Genomic DNA, 18,734 nt, shown 5'->3' with positions numbered 1-18,734 from the left:
TATGTATTAATCAACCATTTATGTTATTGGTAATGGCTTCTGGTCAACAGTAGGTTATTTGTAGTTAAGTTTTGGGGGAGCAAAAAAGTTATACGTGAATTCTTGACTGCATGGTAGGTGGGCTCCCTTAACCCCCATGTTGCTCAAGGGTTACCTGGATACTGAATTAGCTTTTTTTTTTTTTTTTTTTTAAATTTTTTTTTAAGTTTATTTATTTTTGAGACAGAGAGAGACACAGCATGAACGGGGGAGGGTCAGAGAGAGACGGAGACACAGAATCGGAAGCAGGCTCCAGGCTCTGAGCCATCAGCCCAGAGCCCGACGTGGGGCTCGAACTCACGGACCACGAGATCGTGACCTGAGCCAAAGTCGGACGCTCAACTGACTGAGCCACCCAGGCGCCCCCTGAATTAGTTTTAAGATTATTTGAGCCACGGTTCTGGGTTCCCTTTGCTTTCCATCATTGCTGATGACATCACATGCAAATGGACACCCTTTTCTTTATTGAGTGACCCCCTCTTGAGAGAGAAGAATCTAGAACTGCACCTTGACCACACTGAGCCACATATCCTTATGTGCAGAGAATCCATGGAGCATGAGGATGGAAGGTTTGTGCCCCGGCCTGCCCCGGAAGGAATAACAGAACTGATAATCTTCATGGTAAACATAGCAGACCTGCATGCCCAACGTTCTCCGCCAGTACCTGGGGAGGAAACATAAAGGTGAAACAAAACCAGCAAACTCCAGAGAAGTGGTTTTGGAAGGGGCACATGCCCTCTTCCCCATATGTCCCTGGGGTCCCCCACCCTCAGGGAACACTGAGTGAAACCATTCCAGGAAGCACCTTAAATGAATATTCTTGTATGTAATTTTCTAATAACCTCTAACTAGGAGGAGAAAAAAGAGTAAGAGAGTGTTTTCTGAAGAGGCATGATATATAATAACCTCTTGTTGATATTTATATCTTTTTGGCATTTTAAATGGCGGTATGACGAAGGAGTAGGTGGTGAGATCTTTCTAGGTGTCTGATTGGCCTTTCTTTGCCTTGCTTGCTCGAGCTATAGCTGAATTCGAAGTAGCTGGTGGCAAGGTTGGGAAGAACTCCAGAAAGGTCAAGACAAAGGCAGGTTCCTCTCGTAGAGAGCTGGCTTGCAGTTCCTGGTGGGTCATACTCATGGACACCTGAAATCTAGGACGAACAGCCATGGATGTGTGGGCACAGCTGCACCATGTACAATGCAGCCATCCTGGAGTAAGTACGTCACTGCAGAGGGGCTCTGACTGGCAGGAAATGATCAAAAGACTTGAAGGTAAAGCATATTACCACTCATCACTTGCAACTTGCTATTTGTGGAGATGAAGAATTAGACTCTCTCCTTAAGGCTACAATTGCTGGTGGTGGGGTCACATCCACAAATCTCTGATTGGGAAGAAAAGGCAACAGAATACTTGTCCAAGGATGCCTGGATTCCTTATGATCTCAGGACTAAACACTCTTGACAGCTGTCCAGCGTTGGTGAGTCCAGTGGACTCTGTCTCTGTGAAAAACACAATTCTGTTCTTTTGTAATTCTATTTGAGCAAGTAGGAAGTTTAATTAGCTTTCCAACCAACCAAATTTCTGCTTTTGAGTCTTAAGCTTATTTAAGTGTTACTGTGGCTTCAGAGAAGCTATTGATTCTAAAGTATTTTGATAGAGTTGACTGGATTTTATTAAAAAAATTTTTTAATGTTTATTTTTGAGAGAGAGAGAGAGAGAGACAGAGCACAAGTGGAGAAGAGGCAGAGAGAGAGGGAGACACAGAATCGAAAGTAGGCTCCAGGCTCTGTGCTGTCAGCACAGAGCCCGACGCGGGGCTCAAATTCATGAACCGCCAAGATCATGACCTGAGCTGAAGTTAGATGCTTAACTGACTGAGCCACCCAGGCATCCCTAGAGTTGACTGGATTTTAATTGTGATGTAGAAGTCATAGTAACAAACATTTTGTTTTATACAGACATTATTTCCACTCTGGTGGATAAGCTCAATAAGGGTCATATCCCTCTACCCCAAACATATATACATATACATGTATTAAAATATGTATATTTAAAAATATATATTAACATATATATTTTATATATGTAAGTTGGTTTCTTCCCCCTAGAGATTTTGAGAGTGAGAACGTGACTGTTAAGAACCATCTGCATCGGTCCTCTGGTTTTATTCCTCACAGCATATGGCAGTTGGTTGGAAGCTCAGGTTCTGTTGGTTATGTAAGACTTGGCAGTGCTGGAGTTTGGCCCGAATTTGATTTCAATATGGAATTACCATCAAACAAATGTAACTCTCTGCATGAAGAATCTCGCCGAGATGAAAGATAATTAATTCAATCAGAGATTCACTTTGTGGTATACTTTGCACCAGAGAGGTAGCCAAGTCTTGCAGAAAGCAAACAGCCTAAGCTGATCGGTGGTAACTAACCCTTGGTATAAAATAAAGGACGAAGGGGATGAGGATATACATGCATATTTACTTGCATCTACATACACAAAGCAAGAAAGCATACACAAGACACTATCAAGATGAGTATCTGGAGTGGAGGTGGGATTATAGTGAGAAGTAGGTGGAAAGAGAACAGAGCCAGGAGGGAGACTTTCATTACTTTCCTTTTTCAATGAATGCATTGCCTATTCAAAACGTTAAAAATAACATTGGCTAGCTTAAAAGCTCTTATGACAGAGCAAGCATATGTCAAAATTCTAAACCCTGGCACCATAAGATGAGTTAGTTGGTTCGTTCGTTCATTCATTCATTCATTCAATCATTCATATCCCAGCTCATTCATTTATTAACTAAGTGATCTTTTTAAAAACTTAAATATAGTGTTTTATTAGTTTCATGTGAACAATATAGTGCTTGGACAGTTCGATCCGTTACTCAATGCCTGTCATCTGTCACCACACAACACCACATAACACTATACTGCTTTTATAGTATTCTTGACTGTATTCCCTGCGTTGTACTTTTCATCTCTATGATATATTTATTTTGTAACCGGAATGTTGTACATCTTAATCCCCTTCACCTATTTTACCCATCCCCCCCCACTTCCCCTTGGGCAGATACCAGTTTGTTTTCTGTATTTATGATTCTGTTTCTGTTTTCCATTTGTTCGTTTGTTTTGTTTTTTAGATTGCTCACATAAGTGAAATCACATGGTGATTTCTCTTTCTCTGTCTGACTTACTTCACCTAGCATACTACCTTCTAGGTCCATCTACGTTGTCACAAATGGCAAAATCTCATTCTTTTTGATGGCTGAGCGATTGATACTCCGTTGCGTGCGCGTGTGCACACACACCCACACCCACACCCACACCCACACACACACATATACTTCCAAGGTGCAAACCCTTCATCCTGCAAGTCTCAGACTTACTAGATTACAAGAACCTCTAAAGAAAAGGACTTAAACATTTCTCTTTTTTTTATTGTGGCAAAATATACGTAACGGAAGATTCACCATTTTAACCATAAATTCAATGGCATGAAGTACATTCACAATGTTGCACATCAACCAACACCATTGTCCATTCTAGAACTTTTTCATCATCCCAAATAGAAATGCTATAACCATTAAATAATTATTCCCCATTCCCCTTCTCCCCTCAGCCCCTGATAACCTCTATTCTGCTTTCTGTCTCTATGAATTTGCCTATTTTAGGTACCTCATATAAGCAGAATCATGCAAAATTTGTTCTTTTGTGTCTGGCATATTTCGCTGAGCATAGTGATTTCAAGGTCCATCCATGTTATAGCATGTGTCAAAATTTCCTTCCTTTTTAAAACTGAGTAATGTTCTCTTTTATATAGGCACCGTATTTTGTTTATCCCTCATCTGTTGATGAATATTTGGGCAGTTTCATTTTTTGGGCTATCGTGAGTAATGCTGCTATGAACGTCAGTATACAAATATCTGTTTGAGTCCCTGCTTTCAATTCTTTGGAGTATATACCCAGAAGTAGAATTGCTGGATCATATGGTAACTCTATGTTTAACTTTTTGAGGAACCACTAAATTTGTCACAGCAGCTGTACTATTTTACATTTGTACCAGCGATGCACAAGGATTTCTCTATATCCTCACCAACACATGTTATTTTCCGTTTATTTTTTTTCTGAAATAATAGTCACCCTGACAGGTGTGCAGTATCTCACTGTGGTTTTGATTTGCTTTTCCCAAATGACTAGGATGTTACGTATAGATTTCTTTTTATTGAGATATAATTGACATACCATTAAACTCACCCTTTTAAAAGGTACAATTGGTTTTTTTGGTTTTTTTTTTTAAAGCATATTCACAAAGTAGTGCAACCATCACCACTCTCTAATTCTGGAACATTTTCACCAAAAAGAAACCAGATTGAACAGTACACTTTAAAATGGGTAGAAAGATGAGGCGCCTGGGTGACTCAGTTAAGTGTCCCACTTCGGTGTAGATCATTATCTCACGGTTCATGCGTTTGAGCATGCATCGGGTCCTGTGCTGACAGCTCAGAGCCCAGAGCCTGTTTCAGATTCTGTGTCTCCCTCTCTCTCTGCCCCTCCCCCACTCATGCTCTGTCTTTCTCTGTCTCAGAAATAAACATTAAAAAAATTAAAATAGGTAGAATGCTAAATTTTATGTTATGTATATTTTACGACAATTAAAAAAAGAAAGAAAGGGGCACCTCGGTGGTTCAGTCAGTTGAGCATCTGACTCTTGATTTCAGCTCAGGTCATGATCTCATGGTTCATGAGCTTGAGCCTCACGTGGGGTTCTGTGCTGATGGTGCCGAGCCTGCTTGGAATTCTCTCTCACTCTCTGCCCCTTTCCCGCTCTCTCTCTCTCTCTCAAAATAAACTTTATAAAAAGAAAGAAAGAAAGAAAGAAAGAAAGAAAGAAAGAAAGAAAGAAAGAAAGAAGGAAAGAAAGAAAGAAAGAAAGAAAGAAAGAAAAAGAAAGAAAGAAAGAAAGAAAGAAAGAAAGAAAGAAAGAAAGAAAGAAAGAAAGAAAAAGAAAATCCATACCAATCAACATTCACTCTCCATTGCCCTCTCCCTACAGCTCATAGCAACTACTAGTTTCCTTCTGGTCTCTTTATGTTTACTCTATGGATCTGCTTATTCTGGACATCTCATATTAATGGGGTCATTCAATCTGTGACTTTCTGTGTTTGGCTTATTTCACTTTAGCATAATGTTTTCAAGTTCTTCTGTTATAGAATATATTCGTACTCCATTCCTTTTTAAGGCTAAATAATATCCCATCACCTGGATGTGCACATTTGTTTATCCAGTCATCAGCTCACGAACATGTGAATTATTTCTACTTTTTAGCCATTAGGAATAATACCACTATGAACATTCACATACAACTTTTTCTGTGGACATATGTTTTCAGTTCTCATGGGTGTTCTCAGTTCACCAAAGAGTAGAATTGCTGGATCATATGGTAGGGTTTTTTATTATTATTTTCCATTTTTATTATTTATTTTGAGACAGAAAGAGAGAGAGAGAGCACAGGAGTAGGGGAGGGCAGAGAGAGAGGATCCTGAGCTGACAGTGTGGAGCCCGACGCAAGGCTCAAACCCGTGAACTGTGAGATCATGACCTGAGTTGAAATCAAGATTCAGACACTTAACTGACTGAGCCACCCAGGCACCCCATATGGTAGCTTTTTAAAAAAACGCATTTTGAGGAACTGCCAGACTGTTTTCTGAAGTGGTTGCACAATTTTACATTCCCACTGGCAGTACCTGAGAGGTCATTTCTCTAAATCCTTCATTGTTAATTTTTAGAGAAACTTTAATTGAAGTATAAATCATATAGAAATGTGTACATATTTTAAGTGTACAGCCTGATGAATATGCAGAACTGTCTCGAACTACCCAGGCGCCCCATTTGGTAGCTTAAAAAAAATGAACCCAGTATCTGCCACCCAGATTAGGATCTAGAATATGACCAGCAACCCAGATGCCCACCTCAGGTCTTTCCCCATCAGCACCCCCAAAGGTAACCACTACCTCACTTTATCTCTTCAGGAAAGTTTTACTATTTTAGAACTTTGTCATACAATAAGTATTTGTCTGTATCAGATTTCTTTCACTCAGTATTGTGTTTGTATTATAGAATATAGTACTAGGTCTTTCCTTTTCATAGCTGTATAGTATTCTGCTGAATACTCTATGAATAATTTTACAGCTATGCTTTTATTTATTTATCTAAGTATTTTTTTTAATCTTTATTTATTTTTGAGAGAGAGACAGAGAAACAGAGCATGAGTGGGGAAGGGGCAGAGAGAGAGGGAGACACGGAATCTGAAGCAGGCTCGAGGCTCTGAGCTGTTAGCACAGAGTCCGACACAGGGCTCGAACCCACAAACCATGAGATCATGACCTGAGCCGAAGTTGGACGCTTAACTGACTGAGCCACCCAGGCACCCCTATCTGTTATTATTAATTATTATTAGTATTAATGGAGACTGGTGTTTCCAGTTTGGAGGTATTACAAATGAAACAGATATGGAATATTCTTTTATATGTCTTCTGATCTCTGTCTCTGTGTGTGTGTGTGTGTATGTGTACATATATATATATACATATATGTACACATACACACACACACACACATACACACTTCTGTTGTATGAAGTGTGAAATGTATGAAATTAGTATGAACTAATTTACACTTTCATCAACAATATGCCAGATTCTTGTTGCTTCACATCCGCACTGGGTTCAATAGTATTCCCCCCAAATTCATGTCTATCTGGAACCTATGAATATGACCTTATTTGGAAACAGGGTCTTTCCAGAAATAATCAAGTTGAGTTAAGGTCATACTGGATTAGGGTTGGGCCCAAGTCCAATATGACTGGTGCCCTTATAAAAAGAAGGAAATTTGGACACAGAAACACACAGAGGGAAGAACACCATGTGAAATACAGAGGCAGACAGTGGAGTGACCCATCTACACATGAAGAACACATCTACAAGTTAGAGAATGCCCAGGATTTCTTACAGTCACCAGCAGCTAGGGATGAGCCACTGAACAGATTCTCCCTCAGAGCCTCCAGAAAGAACCAACGTTGCCAACACCTTGATTTAGTATTTCTAACCTCCAGAACTGTGAGAGAACAAATTCCTGTGGTTTTACATCACCCGGTTTGTGGTCATTTGTCACAGCAGCTCTGGGAAGCTAATACAACATTCTGGCCAATACTTGGAATTATAGTCAGCTTGCTTCACTTCAGCCATCCTGGTGGCTGTGAAATGGCATCTCATTTTGGTTTTATTAAATTCCCCTTATGGCCAGTGAAGTTGAGCACCATTACATATGTTTACTGGCCATTTTAATACCCCTATTGTGAGGTTTTTCTATGTTTTCTTTTTTAAAAAATATTTATTCATTTATTTTGAGAGAGAGAGAGAGAGAGAGCACACGAGTGGGGAGGAACAGAGAAAGGGGAAGAGAGAATCCCAAACAGGTTCTGTACTGTCAGTGCAGAGCCTGACGTGGGGCTTGATACCATGAACCATGAGATCATGACCTGAGTCAAAGTCAACAGATGAACGTGTAACCAACCGAGCCACCCAGGCACCCCATGGTTCTTCTATGCTTTCTTATAAAAGCTTTGTTTCATTTAGATCTATAATCCACCTGGATTTGATTTTTGTGCATGGCACAAGGTTGTAGATGAGGCCATATTCTTTTTTATTGCTATATTACAAATTACCAAGTTGAGCAGCTTAAAAAAACTCATTTATTAGCTCACAGTTCTATGGGTCAGGAGTGAGCTTACCAGAGTTCTCTCCTGAAGGTATCACAAAGCTGAAATCAAGGCATCAGCTGGCTCTGATCTAGAAGCTCTGGGAAAGAATCAGCTTCTAAGCTTATTTAGGTTATTAGCAGAATTCAGTTCCTCGTGGTTTAGGACTGAGATCCCTGCTGCCTTGCTGGCTGCCAGCCAGGGGCTGTCTGCTCTCAGAGTCCACTGGCATTCCTTCTCATGGGGCCCTCTCCGACTTCAAACTAGCCATAGCACTGAATCTTTCTCATGCTTTGAACCCCTTCACTTTTTAATGTTTATTTTTGAGAGACAGACAGAGAGAGAGAGAGAGAGAGAGACAGAGCATGAGTGGGGGAGGGGCAGAGAGAGAGGGAGAGAGAATCTGAAGCAGGGTCCAGGCTCTGAATTGCTAGCACAGAGCCCAACAGAGGGCTCAAACTTGTGAAGTGCGAGATCATGACTGGAGCCAAAGTCGGATGCTCAACTGACTGAGCCACCCAGGCACCCCTGAACCCCTTCACTTTTATTTTTTTTTTCTTCAATATATGAAATTTATTGTCAAATTGGTTTCCATACAACACCCAGTGCTCATCCCAAAAGGTGCCCTCCTCAATACCCATCACCCACCCACCCCTTCACTTTTAAAGGCTGATATGATTCAATCAGGCCTCCTTGGACAATCTCCTTATCTTTAGGTCAATTGTATACAACAGAACTATGGAAATGATTTGCCATCATATTCACAGGTTCTGGGGATTAGAGAGGTAGATCTTTGTGGGGCTGTTGTAATTTGGCCTACCAAAGAGGTCAAGATTAACTTTTTTTCCGGATGGTTATCTAGTTGACACAGCCCCCTTTCCCCACTGCAAAGCAGTGCTACCGTTATCGTAATTCAAGAGACTGTATCTATGTGCATCTGTTACTGTGCTCTCCTGTCCCACTGGGTTTTTTTGTCCTTCTTCTTCCTCTTCTTCTTCTTTTTTTTTTTTTTTAGAGAGAGACAGAGAGAGAGATCTTGAGCAGGGGAGGGGGGGCCAAGAGAGAGAGATGGTGACAATTTCAAGCAGGCTCCACACTGAGCATGGAGCCCAATGCAGGGCTCAATTCCATGACCCTGGAATCATGACCTGAGATGAAATCAAGATGCTCAACCAACTGAGCCACCCAGATGCCCCTTTCCTTCTTTATGCCCCTTTCCTTCTTTACGCCTTTTTTTTTTTTTTTTTTTTTTTTGAGACAGAGACAGACAGAGCATGAACGGGGGAGGGTCAGAGAGAGAGGGAGACACAGAATCGGAAGCAGGCTCCAGGCTCTGAGCTGTCAGCACAGAGCCCGATGTGGGGCTCGAACTCACGGACCTCGAGATCATGACCTGAGCTGAAGTCGGCCGCTTAACCGACTGAGCCACCCAGGTGCCCCTCATTATGCCTTCTTTACAAAGCCTGGACTTACTGTTGCTTTATAATTAGGTTTGACAGCTGGTCATGTAAATCATCTAGTATTGTTCTTCTTCAAGACTGTCTTGCTTGGGGCACCTCTAGGCTCAGGTGGTTAAGCATCTAACTCTTGGTTGTGGCTCAGGTCATGATCTCACGGTTCCTGAGATCAAGCCTGGTGTCGGACTCTGCGCTGAGACTGCAAAGCCTGCTCGGGATTCTCTCTCTCCCTTCTCTCTCTCTCTGCCCCTCCCCACTCTCTCTGTCTCTCTCAAAATAAATAAATAAACTTTAAAAAATGTTTATTTATTTTTGAGAGAGGAGGGAGCAGAGAGAGGAGGGGACAGAGATCCGAAGTGGGCTCTGTACTGACAGCAGGCAGCCCAATGCGGGGCTCAAACTCATGAACTGTGAGATCATGACCCGAACTAAAGTCGGATGCTCAACTAACTGAGCCACCCAGGCACACTGTTAAAAAAATTTTTTTAAAGAAAACAAAGACTCTTGCTCAACTGGCTCTTTACTTTTCTTTATACATTTAAGAAGCAGTTTATTAAACTACACTAAAAAAAAAAAAAAACCCTGCTGGGATTTTAAATGGGTGTACATTGAATCTATATATCATTTCAGGGAAATCTGACACCCCTATGATAGAAAGTCTTTCAACTCACAAATACTGTCTACATCTCCATTACTTTAGGTCTTTCAGAATTTCTTTAGTACTTTGTATTTTTCTGTCCAGAGGCCTTCTACATTGTTCTTTAGATTTATTCTTAAGATAAATTTGGTATTCTATATTTGTTGATACAATGGTGATTAGTATCATTACAATTTTTTTCATTTTCTATTTTTTGTTGCTGTCATATAAGAATATAACTGATTTTTGTTTACTTACCTTATATTTAGCAATCTTGCCAAATATTTATTAATTCCAACAACTTATCTATAGATTCTTTTGTACTTTCTGTGAACACAATCATGTCATCTGCAAACAATGTTAGTTTTCTTTTTCAATTCTTGTCCGTTTTTTTCTCTTATATTTATAATTCCTTATCTTCCTTTCACAACTGAGTTTCTTTGGGAAGTAAAAATCTTTAAAGATCTCTCTCTCCTTCATCCTGTGAACAGTCTTAATATTTGGCCCGATGAAAATAAGAGCTGTCTCTGATGTCACCCACAGTGGCCCCAGCCCCTCTAATTGTGGTCCTCTGCTGACTCAAAGCAAAGCATCTGATGCCTCCTACAGGGGCGACCATGGTCCACATCACTATGTAGACAGGCTCGTCATGCTCCAGGGACACTGAGTCATAGAGAGAGCTGTTCTGAAGACCGGCCATGGTCTACGGGGGATGCCTGTTCCTGTTCCCTAAGGGGCTCGGAAGACCCCAGGGAGAAGTCCAGGAGACAGCCTGCTGTGATGGTTACACCACACCCTCATGGGCATCTGGCAGGGCAGCTTGGGGTGTTTGGGACGCCCAGCTACCTCTACTGCCTGCTGCTCCTGTTCACGTAGTGACCCTGACAATTAACCTGGCTGACCTAGCTCTGCAGAGTGAATCCATCCATGGTCATTATGGGCACCTGAGCAACTAAAGGCATTTGGAGAAATAACTGTGGTTAAGGAACGTAAGTGACTCACGGTAAAGCTGTTCATCCTATGACACCCACTGTGTAAATGTCACCTGCAATGAGGTGAGTTGAAGGTAACAGGCTGTGCATTTTGGTGGGGCGGGAAGAGCAACTCACAGGATTTCCGACAGCTCTCTGCAATGGCATCATGGGTTCTAGTACCATAATCACAACCCCCATGTTCCAACATGACCTGGCATGAACCAAAAGGTTTTCTAGGATTTTCATTCTCTCCAACCAGCTGGGTTTCTTCTTGGCCTGTGTGCCTGAGTACATAAAATAAAGGGCAGCACTGTGTTTGTCCTCTGGCTACAGCTCTAAGCCGAGTGACAGGCATGAGCAGGCTTTAAGATCACATGCCTCTGCACTGTCATTTAATAAGAGACTGAATGTTCTGCTCTGTGGGGCCTCTCAGTGCTTTACTGGTATTATTTGTTAATAAAAATGAATTATTTGCTATATGGCATTATTCGCAATAGCCAAAAAGAGGGAACTACACAAATATCCATTTAAATAGATAATATGTGTATAACCATACAATGGACAATTATCCAGCCATAATAATGAATGAAGTACTGATACATGCTACAACATGGATGAAACTTGAAAACATGCTAAGTGAAAGAAATGAGACATTAAGGGCCACAAGCTGTATGATCGCATGTATATGAAATGGCCAAAACAGGCAAATCCAAAGGGACAGAAAACAGTTACAGTTGCCAGGGAATGAAGGGACGGGGAAACTCTGAGTGACTGTGATCAGATATGGGGATTCCTTTTGGGAAGATGAAAATACTATGCAATTATTTGGTGGTAACAGGTACACAACCCTGTGAATAGATATATATTTTTTTAAGTTTTTATTTTTTATTTTTTTTTAGTAATCTCTATACCCAACGTGGGACTCAAACTCGCCACCCCAAGATCAAGCGTCGCAAGCTGTTCTGACTGAGCCATCCAGGCCCCACAACGCTGCGAATATATTAAAACTACCGAATTATATACACTTTAAAATGGTGATTTTTATGTTATGTGAATTATAACTCAATAAAAAAGTGAATTATTTGCTATGAGGTCAAATGTCAAAATTATTCTGACCGTCTTGACCCTGAAAAGCCCTCTCCTTGAAGGAGTTTGGAGGTTGAAGGACTATGCGGCATGGAGTGGGATTTCTGCACGTGGTGGGTGGAATTAGCCTGTATATAATCACACCTCTGTATGTAGCCATATCCATGGTTACAGGCCACATCACTGAACTGCATTCTCTGCCTTAAGAAAGATGGCATTTGTGTGTGGAGGTCCATGGTGCCTCTGCAGGGCCACAAGGGGTACACGACCCTGGCCTCTCCTCGTCAGGGGCCACATGGGAGCCTTAGTCCCAAAGGAACCCTGCTGTCAATGCTGCAGGGCAATGACACTTAAGTGGCCAGAATCTCAGCTCCGTCATTGCAGAGGTACGTCCCGGGTGACCCTCTGAAAGGGTCACCACCATTGCACCCTCCTCCAAGAGGGAGACGGAGAGCACGGAATGAAAAGCTCCCTTCTGTTCAATTAGCTTCTTTTCAAGGATCAGAGCCTGGCTGGCAGGCGGAAAATTCCACACGCTAATGAAACAAAAGGGAGCCGGAAAGGAGAGCAGATAAAGGGCACAAGCTCAACCTCCCTGCATTCTTTTCTCCATGCCTGGAAGGCAATTCTAACCGCCAGGGTCCTGGTTAAATCTCCTTGTGCTTCACTTTTCCCCGCGGCACAGAGAGGAACCAGGTCTATTTCAGTACTGCCTTCGCCAGAGGACACACACCACTGGGCACGAGGGGTGATTTTATTTGGTAAATGGACAAGGCATGAAAAACCACTGAAGCACATCATGAGAAAGCAAATCTCCCTTCACTGTTAATCTTCTGATTCCATCAGTGAGGAAGGCTGTGTTCGGGCTGCCGTATCTTTCACACCTCTCTAGACTTTGTAACAAAGAGAAAGGAGTGGCAGTATTTTTGGCAGAGTAGAATTAAAACACTGTTTAATGACATTGTGCTTATTTAATTTTTTAATATTAATTTACCATTTATGGCAAGTACAGCAAACAGAAATTTCTGCTTTACAGTAGCGATATTGATTTCACTCTTAAATTGATTTAAGGTAAAAAAGAGGGACTTAACTCTAAAGAAAATACAAAAGGAAAGTAGAGATGTTATACAGAAAGGACAAGAATCATAAAGATGGTACAAGAATGATAAAAATTTTGGAAACTTCTTTTTCTTTCTGTCACTTTACTAATGAACATGTTTAGAACATATCTAAAACCATTCTGTTCCACCCAGGCCATCTCCTTGGCCCTGGTCTTTCTAATTCATTTTTCAGTGTACATCTCTGCACCTGTCAGGATATCACTGGGTTAGCATCCAATGGCCAAGATGGGGCACTGGGTGGCTCAGTCAATTAAGCGCCCGACTTTGGCTCAGGTCATGATCTCGCAGCTCATGGTTTGAGCCCCTTGTCAGCTCAGAGCTGTGCTGACAGCTCAGAGCCTGGAGCCTGCTTCAGATTCTGTGTCTCCCTCTCTCTCTGCCCCTCCCCCATCACACTCTGTGTCTCTTTCTCTCAAAAATAAATAAACAAAAAAAATTTAAGAATCCAATGACCAAGAAAATATCAAAGGAGCTCCCATAAACATGCACAATTCTTGCCTGCAGACAGAATCAGTGACTTTGGGAGTGAGGGCAGCCTCCCAGGCAAAGATACTATCAGAAACCAGAAAGAATTTACCTGGTGAGGAGTTACCACCAATTCTTCAAGAATACTCCCCAAACTCAAAACAGGACATCTTTGAACTTTTCTGTATGTTTGAAATAGTTCATGGTAAAATGTTGAACCACCACCACCAAAAGGGCAAAAGTCACCACCAGAGAAGATGACACTATTATTATGATACTCTTGAATACTTCAACTATAAAATTAACTTACCAGTAATAGATCTTTATCAGCGCTGACGGCCAAAGGAGAAATGAGGCTACAAATGCCAGGATGGGGATGGCCAGCGTCCCACCTGCGATCACAAACATGTTGACCACATCAAGATCCATCCTGCTCTTTAAGGCTGGCAGACACCTGCAGGGCTAAAGAGAGTGACAGCATTGAAACTCTGTCTCAAGAGAAAAGGAGAAAAGGCAAAGTGGAGGAGAGAAGGACCCAGAATGAGGGTTAAGGTCAGGAGGAAACAAAAGCTGACCAAGTGCTTAAAAAATCTAAATAGGCATAACAACTAAATATAATAAAGAATCCTTGAGAGGATCCTGAATTTTTTTTTTTAAGCTATAAAGGATGTTGTTAAAACAAATGGGGGAAATCTGAGTAAGGAACAGATATGAGATAGCATTACTGAATCAGTGACACAATTCTTGAGTGTGACGATGAAATTGTGGTTACGTTTATACGTAGAAAATCTTTGCTCTTAGGGCCGCCTGGGTGGCTCAGTCGGTTAAGCGTCCGACTTCGGCTCAGGTCACGATCTCACGGTCCATGAGTTCGAGCCCCGCGTCAGGCTCTGGGCTGATGGCTCGGAGCCTGGAGCCTGCTTCCGATTCTGTGTCTCCCTCTCTCCCTGCCCCTCCCTGCTCATGCTCTTTCTCTCTTTCTCTCTCTCAAAAAATAAACATTAGAGGGGCGCCTGGGTGGCTCAGTCGGTTAAGCATCCGACTTCAGCTAGGTCACGATCTCGCGGTCCGTGAGTTCGAGCCCCGCGTCAGGCTCTGGGCTGATGGCTCAGAGCCTGGAGCCTGCTTCCGATTCTGTGTCTCCCTCTCTCTCTGCCCCTCCCCCATTCATGCTCTGTCTCTCTCTGTCTCAAAAATAAATAAATGTTAAAAAAAAAAAATTAAAAAAAAAAAAAAGAAAATCTTTGCTCTTAGGAGACTTCTGCTGAAGTATTAAGGGGTGAAGAATAGTGATATCTGCTACTCATTGTTCATTTCTGCTACTCACTTTTAAAAATTGAGAAGAAAAAAGTCACTGGGGAAGGGGAAAAGAGAGAACATTAAAGCAAATGTGGCAAATGTTAACCTCTGATGAATCCAGGTGAAGGTTACATGGTAATATTCTTTCAGCTTTTCTATAAGTTTGCAATTTTTAAAAATTAAAAGTTAAGAGATGCCTGGGTGGCTTAGTCAACTAAGCCCTGCATCGGGCTCTGCGCATCGGGCAGTGCACAGCCTGCTTGGGATTTTCTCTCTCCCTCTCTCTACCCCTCCCCCCACAATAAATAAATAAACTTTAAAAATAAATAAATAAAAATTAAAACTTAGGACAGAGAACCCGAAAGACAGAAATGGAAACGATCTATGTGTGCGCGTGAATGCTACTATCACGGAAAGGATGTGTTAACAAATCAGTAACAGTTCATCTAAGGTGGGGAACTAGTAGCTGGGGTTGTAATGCCCGAGGTCGCGAAACCCCCCACAAGAGACCACCAGAGTCGTAAGTCAAAGCCAACCGGCAAGGGTCGTTTATTGCAGGTTCGAACCTGGACCTCCGCACACTCGTTGTCAGTGACGCTAAGAGGCCCCGATCAGGGTTGGTACAGCGTTTTTATAGACAGAGACAAATGGCATAGGGGAGGTTTCAGATTATGGGGGGTCTGATTAGTTGATTTTAAAGTAAGGACATTTGTTGTTCTCTGATTGGGCGTCCTTTGTCTGTCCTTTGGCGGGAAGGCTTTGTCTGTTACTTGTGGCAGGAGAAAAAAAGGGGAAGGGGGAAGGGAGAAGGGGGAAGGGGGAAGGGGAGGAATGCGTTAAGCAAGCAAGATTACAGAAGCGAGAAAATGCTGGTTAGTAAGTATTTTCATAATCTTAGGGTATAGCAAACTAAGTCTAGAAAAATTTAACGGTGCTCACATCGAACAATAGGCAAGACATACAAAATTTTAAATTCATTTTCTACAGCGTGTTAGGGATAGAAGGAAAACTTGTTTTTTTACCATGTACCTTTTTAAACCTTTTGGTTATTTATCACATATATGTATAATAGCCTATTCAAAAATAAGTCCCATACAATAAAAAGTTAAGAGGGAACAAATCAAAACGGTAGAATTTGCATTGTACTTTCTGAGGTCTTCTTGAAGACTAGATGAACACATCTGAAGGCTAGAATGGGAGCACCAGGAGGGCAGGGACTATCGTGTGTCCCCAGCACCGAGAGCAGGTCTGACACAGCACGCAATAAATGGGAGTGACTATTCCAACAAGACTTTGTTAGAAAGAGGCTGCAGGCTCTTTGGCCTGCTGGCAGAAAGTGATCAACCCTTGGTATAGCACACCAGTCCTGTCAAACAGGCAGGACTTTTATTTCATTTTATAGGCTGGGAAAAGTAAGGCACAGAGAGGCTAAGTAACTTGCCCAAAGTCACTCAGCCGGTTGAATCAAGATTACAAAACAAACAGGTTTCTCCTTGGACCCACCCCCTCTGCACCATGCTATACGTCGTCTAATTTTTTTTTTAAATGGCCTTTTTTTCAATCTTCATAAGCTCTCTGCTGTTAAATACCTACACTTGTCATCACTCCTAATTTCTCCATGAAGCTATGGCATCTCCATTTATGTTCTGTCCTCTACAAGGGGTTGGTGAAACAAGCCCCTCACAGTCTAGGGGGAAGTGGAGGAGACAGACGAATATATAGGTGGGTTAGATGGTTCTTAGTCACACGCACAGGCTCTTTGTGGGTACCATGCTGAACCCGCAGGAATGAAAGCCCTCTCAGGGGCAGAAGCACTGTCTGTGTTTCTGATTCAACTGGCCTCTCAGCTTCTCAATCACTATAAACACTTTTCAGCACACTTAAGTCACTGGCCTGCTTTCTCCTAGAACTAGAGCTCCTTGAGGGTCAGGCCAATCCGTATGTTCTTTCTCAGCGCCCCAAGAATAGTACAGGACACAAATACAGTGCAAACGAATGAATGAAAAGCTAAATTACAAAATGGGCTCAGTCCTGTTTGTCTTGGGGACAATCAACCATTCCCAATGATGCTGTAAGAGAGCTGACTTTTTTCTTTCAGTAATTACAAAACTCCCTGGAGGAGTCACCTATTTAACGCAGGGTACAATTTACCATGCTAAAAAGGCCTCACTGTCAAGGGGGAAGCAAATTACTTTCAGACTGAAGAGAATTTTAGAAATCTGTTTGAACACTGGTCACAAAAGAGTCAATGACAAGAGGAACTGTCACCTTCAAGAGGACTTTTCCAAATCACGCAAAGTCCCTAAAAACTGCTGAGGGTTACTATGAATTCTGATTCCTGAGCTGCAGGAGGTTAATTCGTGATGTTCCTTTTGACTAGGAACTAGAACATTCTATGCCCAAAGCCATTATTTCACTGACCCTGACACTGTGGATGGTAGCCCCAAGGTCTAATCATCAAAAAGAGGCACCACGGCTTTGCCAATGCCTGCTATGGACCTCTCCATCACTTGGGGGGAAAGTTTTATCTGGCTCCACCTCCCATTTAACTGCAGAATGAACTTCAATTAGGAGTTTGTGTAGAGCCTGATCAATTAAAGAAAAAAAATTTTAACATTTTATTTATTTTTGCAAGACAGAGAGAGACAAAGCCTGAGAAGGGAAGGGGCAGAGAGAGAAGGAGACATGGAATCTGAAACAGGCTCCAGGATCAGCACAGAGCCTGACACGGACGGGGCTTGAACCCACGGACCGTGAGATCATGACCAGAGCAGAAGTCAAATGCTTAACCCACTTAGCACCCAGGCACCCCTAGCCTGATGAATTTAGTAAGGCATGGACTTACAGAGAAGCCTGTTGTACACTTTCCCTGAACAGGTCAAATATGGACAGGCCCCGGGTGAAGAAACTAATGCTTGCTTGCTTCCTTCCTTCCTTTTTTAAAAACGTATTTATTTTTGAGAGAGAGAGCATGCATAAGGGGGGATGGGCAGAAAGAGAGGGAGAGAGAGAATCCCAAGCAGTCTGTTTTGTTAAAGCAAAATAAATCGTGAGATCATGACCTAAGCCGAAATCAAGAGTCGGACGCTTAACTGACTGAGCCACCCAGGTGCCCCGAAACTAATGCTTTCTGACTCTTCTATACACATAGTATACATAAGGAGGAAGTGATGATCCCTACCTCTGCATCATCCTTCATTTTAAAGAGGACTTGCCCCAGCCTTTCTTTAAAAAGGAAGCTCTCCTACCCTGCTGAGGTTTGTGTATAGGATACTCTATTGTACCCAAAGGAGAGTCTGGAGACAGGAAAACTGAAACCTTGTGAACCTGGAACCACCAATGACTGAAAATCAACTAAGGGGTGGAGAGTGGAATTTCCCAAAGGATGGGGCCCATACAATTGATGTTTGCTTGCAAGATGACGTTAGGGAGCAGGAGAATACTGAATAATGCTCAGGGCTACACAGCATTAACTGGGTAACATAACACTGACATGCATACAGAGAAAACAGCTTTCAGTTCTTATTCAGTTCTGTCTAGGTCAAAGAGAAATTCTCAGTATGGTGTTATTAAACACCTCTCTAAGCCTTCCCCTCCTGCAAGCAACAGTAACTAGCTACTTAATAACATGGTTTCTTTGTGTTGATTTTTTTCCCTCCTTCCTCTTCCTTCCTTCCTGCCTTCCTTATTTTTTTTTAAGATCTAATATTAAGCCCTTCGTGAATGGGCCAGCATCCCATCTAGCAAGTACAGGGATGCTTTCAATTTATGAAAATTAATTTTTAAAATTAAGTTAAAAGGAGTCAATTTAAAGAAAAATGCAAAGTAGGCGATATATAGGTCTGGTGAAAATCATAATGGTGACACATGAATGGCTCGGGCGCCAACCAGGCTGAGGGGGGGC

The 18,734-nt window shown here is 42.1% G+C and overlaps 1 protein-coding gene across 10 annotated transcripts in view; it reads right to left on the bottom strand.

Moving 5' to 3' along the window:
• ABHD6 (abhydrolase domain containing 6, acylglycerol lipase) overlaps positions 1-18,734 on the bottom strand; it is a 63,571-nt gene that overhangs the window by 20,246 nt on the left and 24,591 nt on the right. For 7 of the 10 annotated variants that reach the window (XM_042979264.1, XM_042979261.1, XM_042979267.1 and 4 more), the window contains 2 exons: positions 13,842-13,993; positions 547-703 (listed from right to left, as the gene is read on the bottom strand). In XM_042979264.1, the coding sequence (XP_042835198.1) occupies positions 547-703; positions 13,842-13,960 (276 nt within the window). In that variant the 5' untranslated portion in view covers positions 13,961-13,993. Of the gene's footprint in view, positions 1-546; positions 704-1,324; positions 1,539-13,841; positions 13,994-18,734 lie in introns of those variants that run through there. The other 3 variants (XM_042979259.1, XM_042979269.1, XM_042979268.1) reach the window with 2 other exon arrangements.

Source organism: Panthera tigris, chromosome A2 (genome assembly GCF_018350195.1).
Source record: "Panthera tigris isolate Pti1 chromosome A2, P.tigris_Pti1_mat1.1, whole genome shotgun sequence".
In the NCBI taxonomy this organism is placed as follows: Eukaryota; Metazoa; Chordata; class Mammalia; order Carnivora; family Felidae; genus Panthera; species Panthera tigris.
The sequence above is the reverse complement of the archived record's forward strand: the minus strand, read 5'-3'. Positions and strand labels throughout refer to the sequence as shown.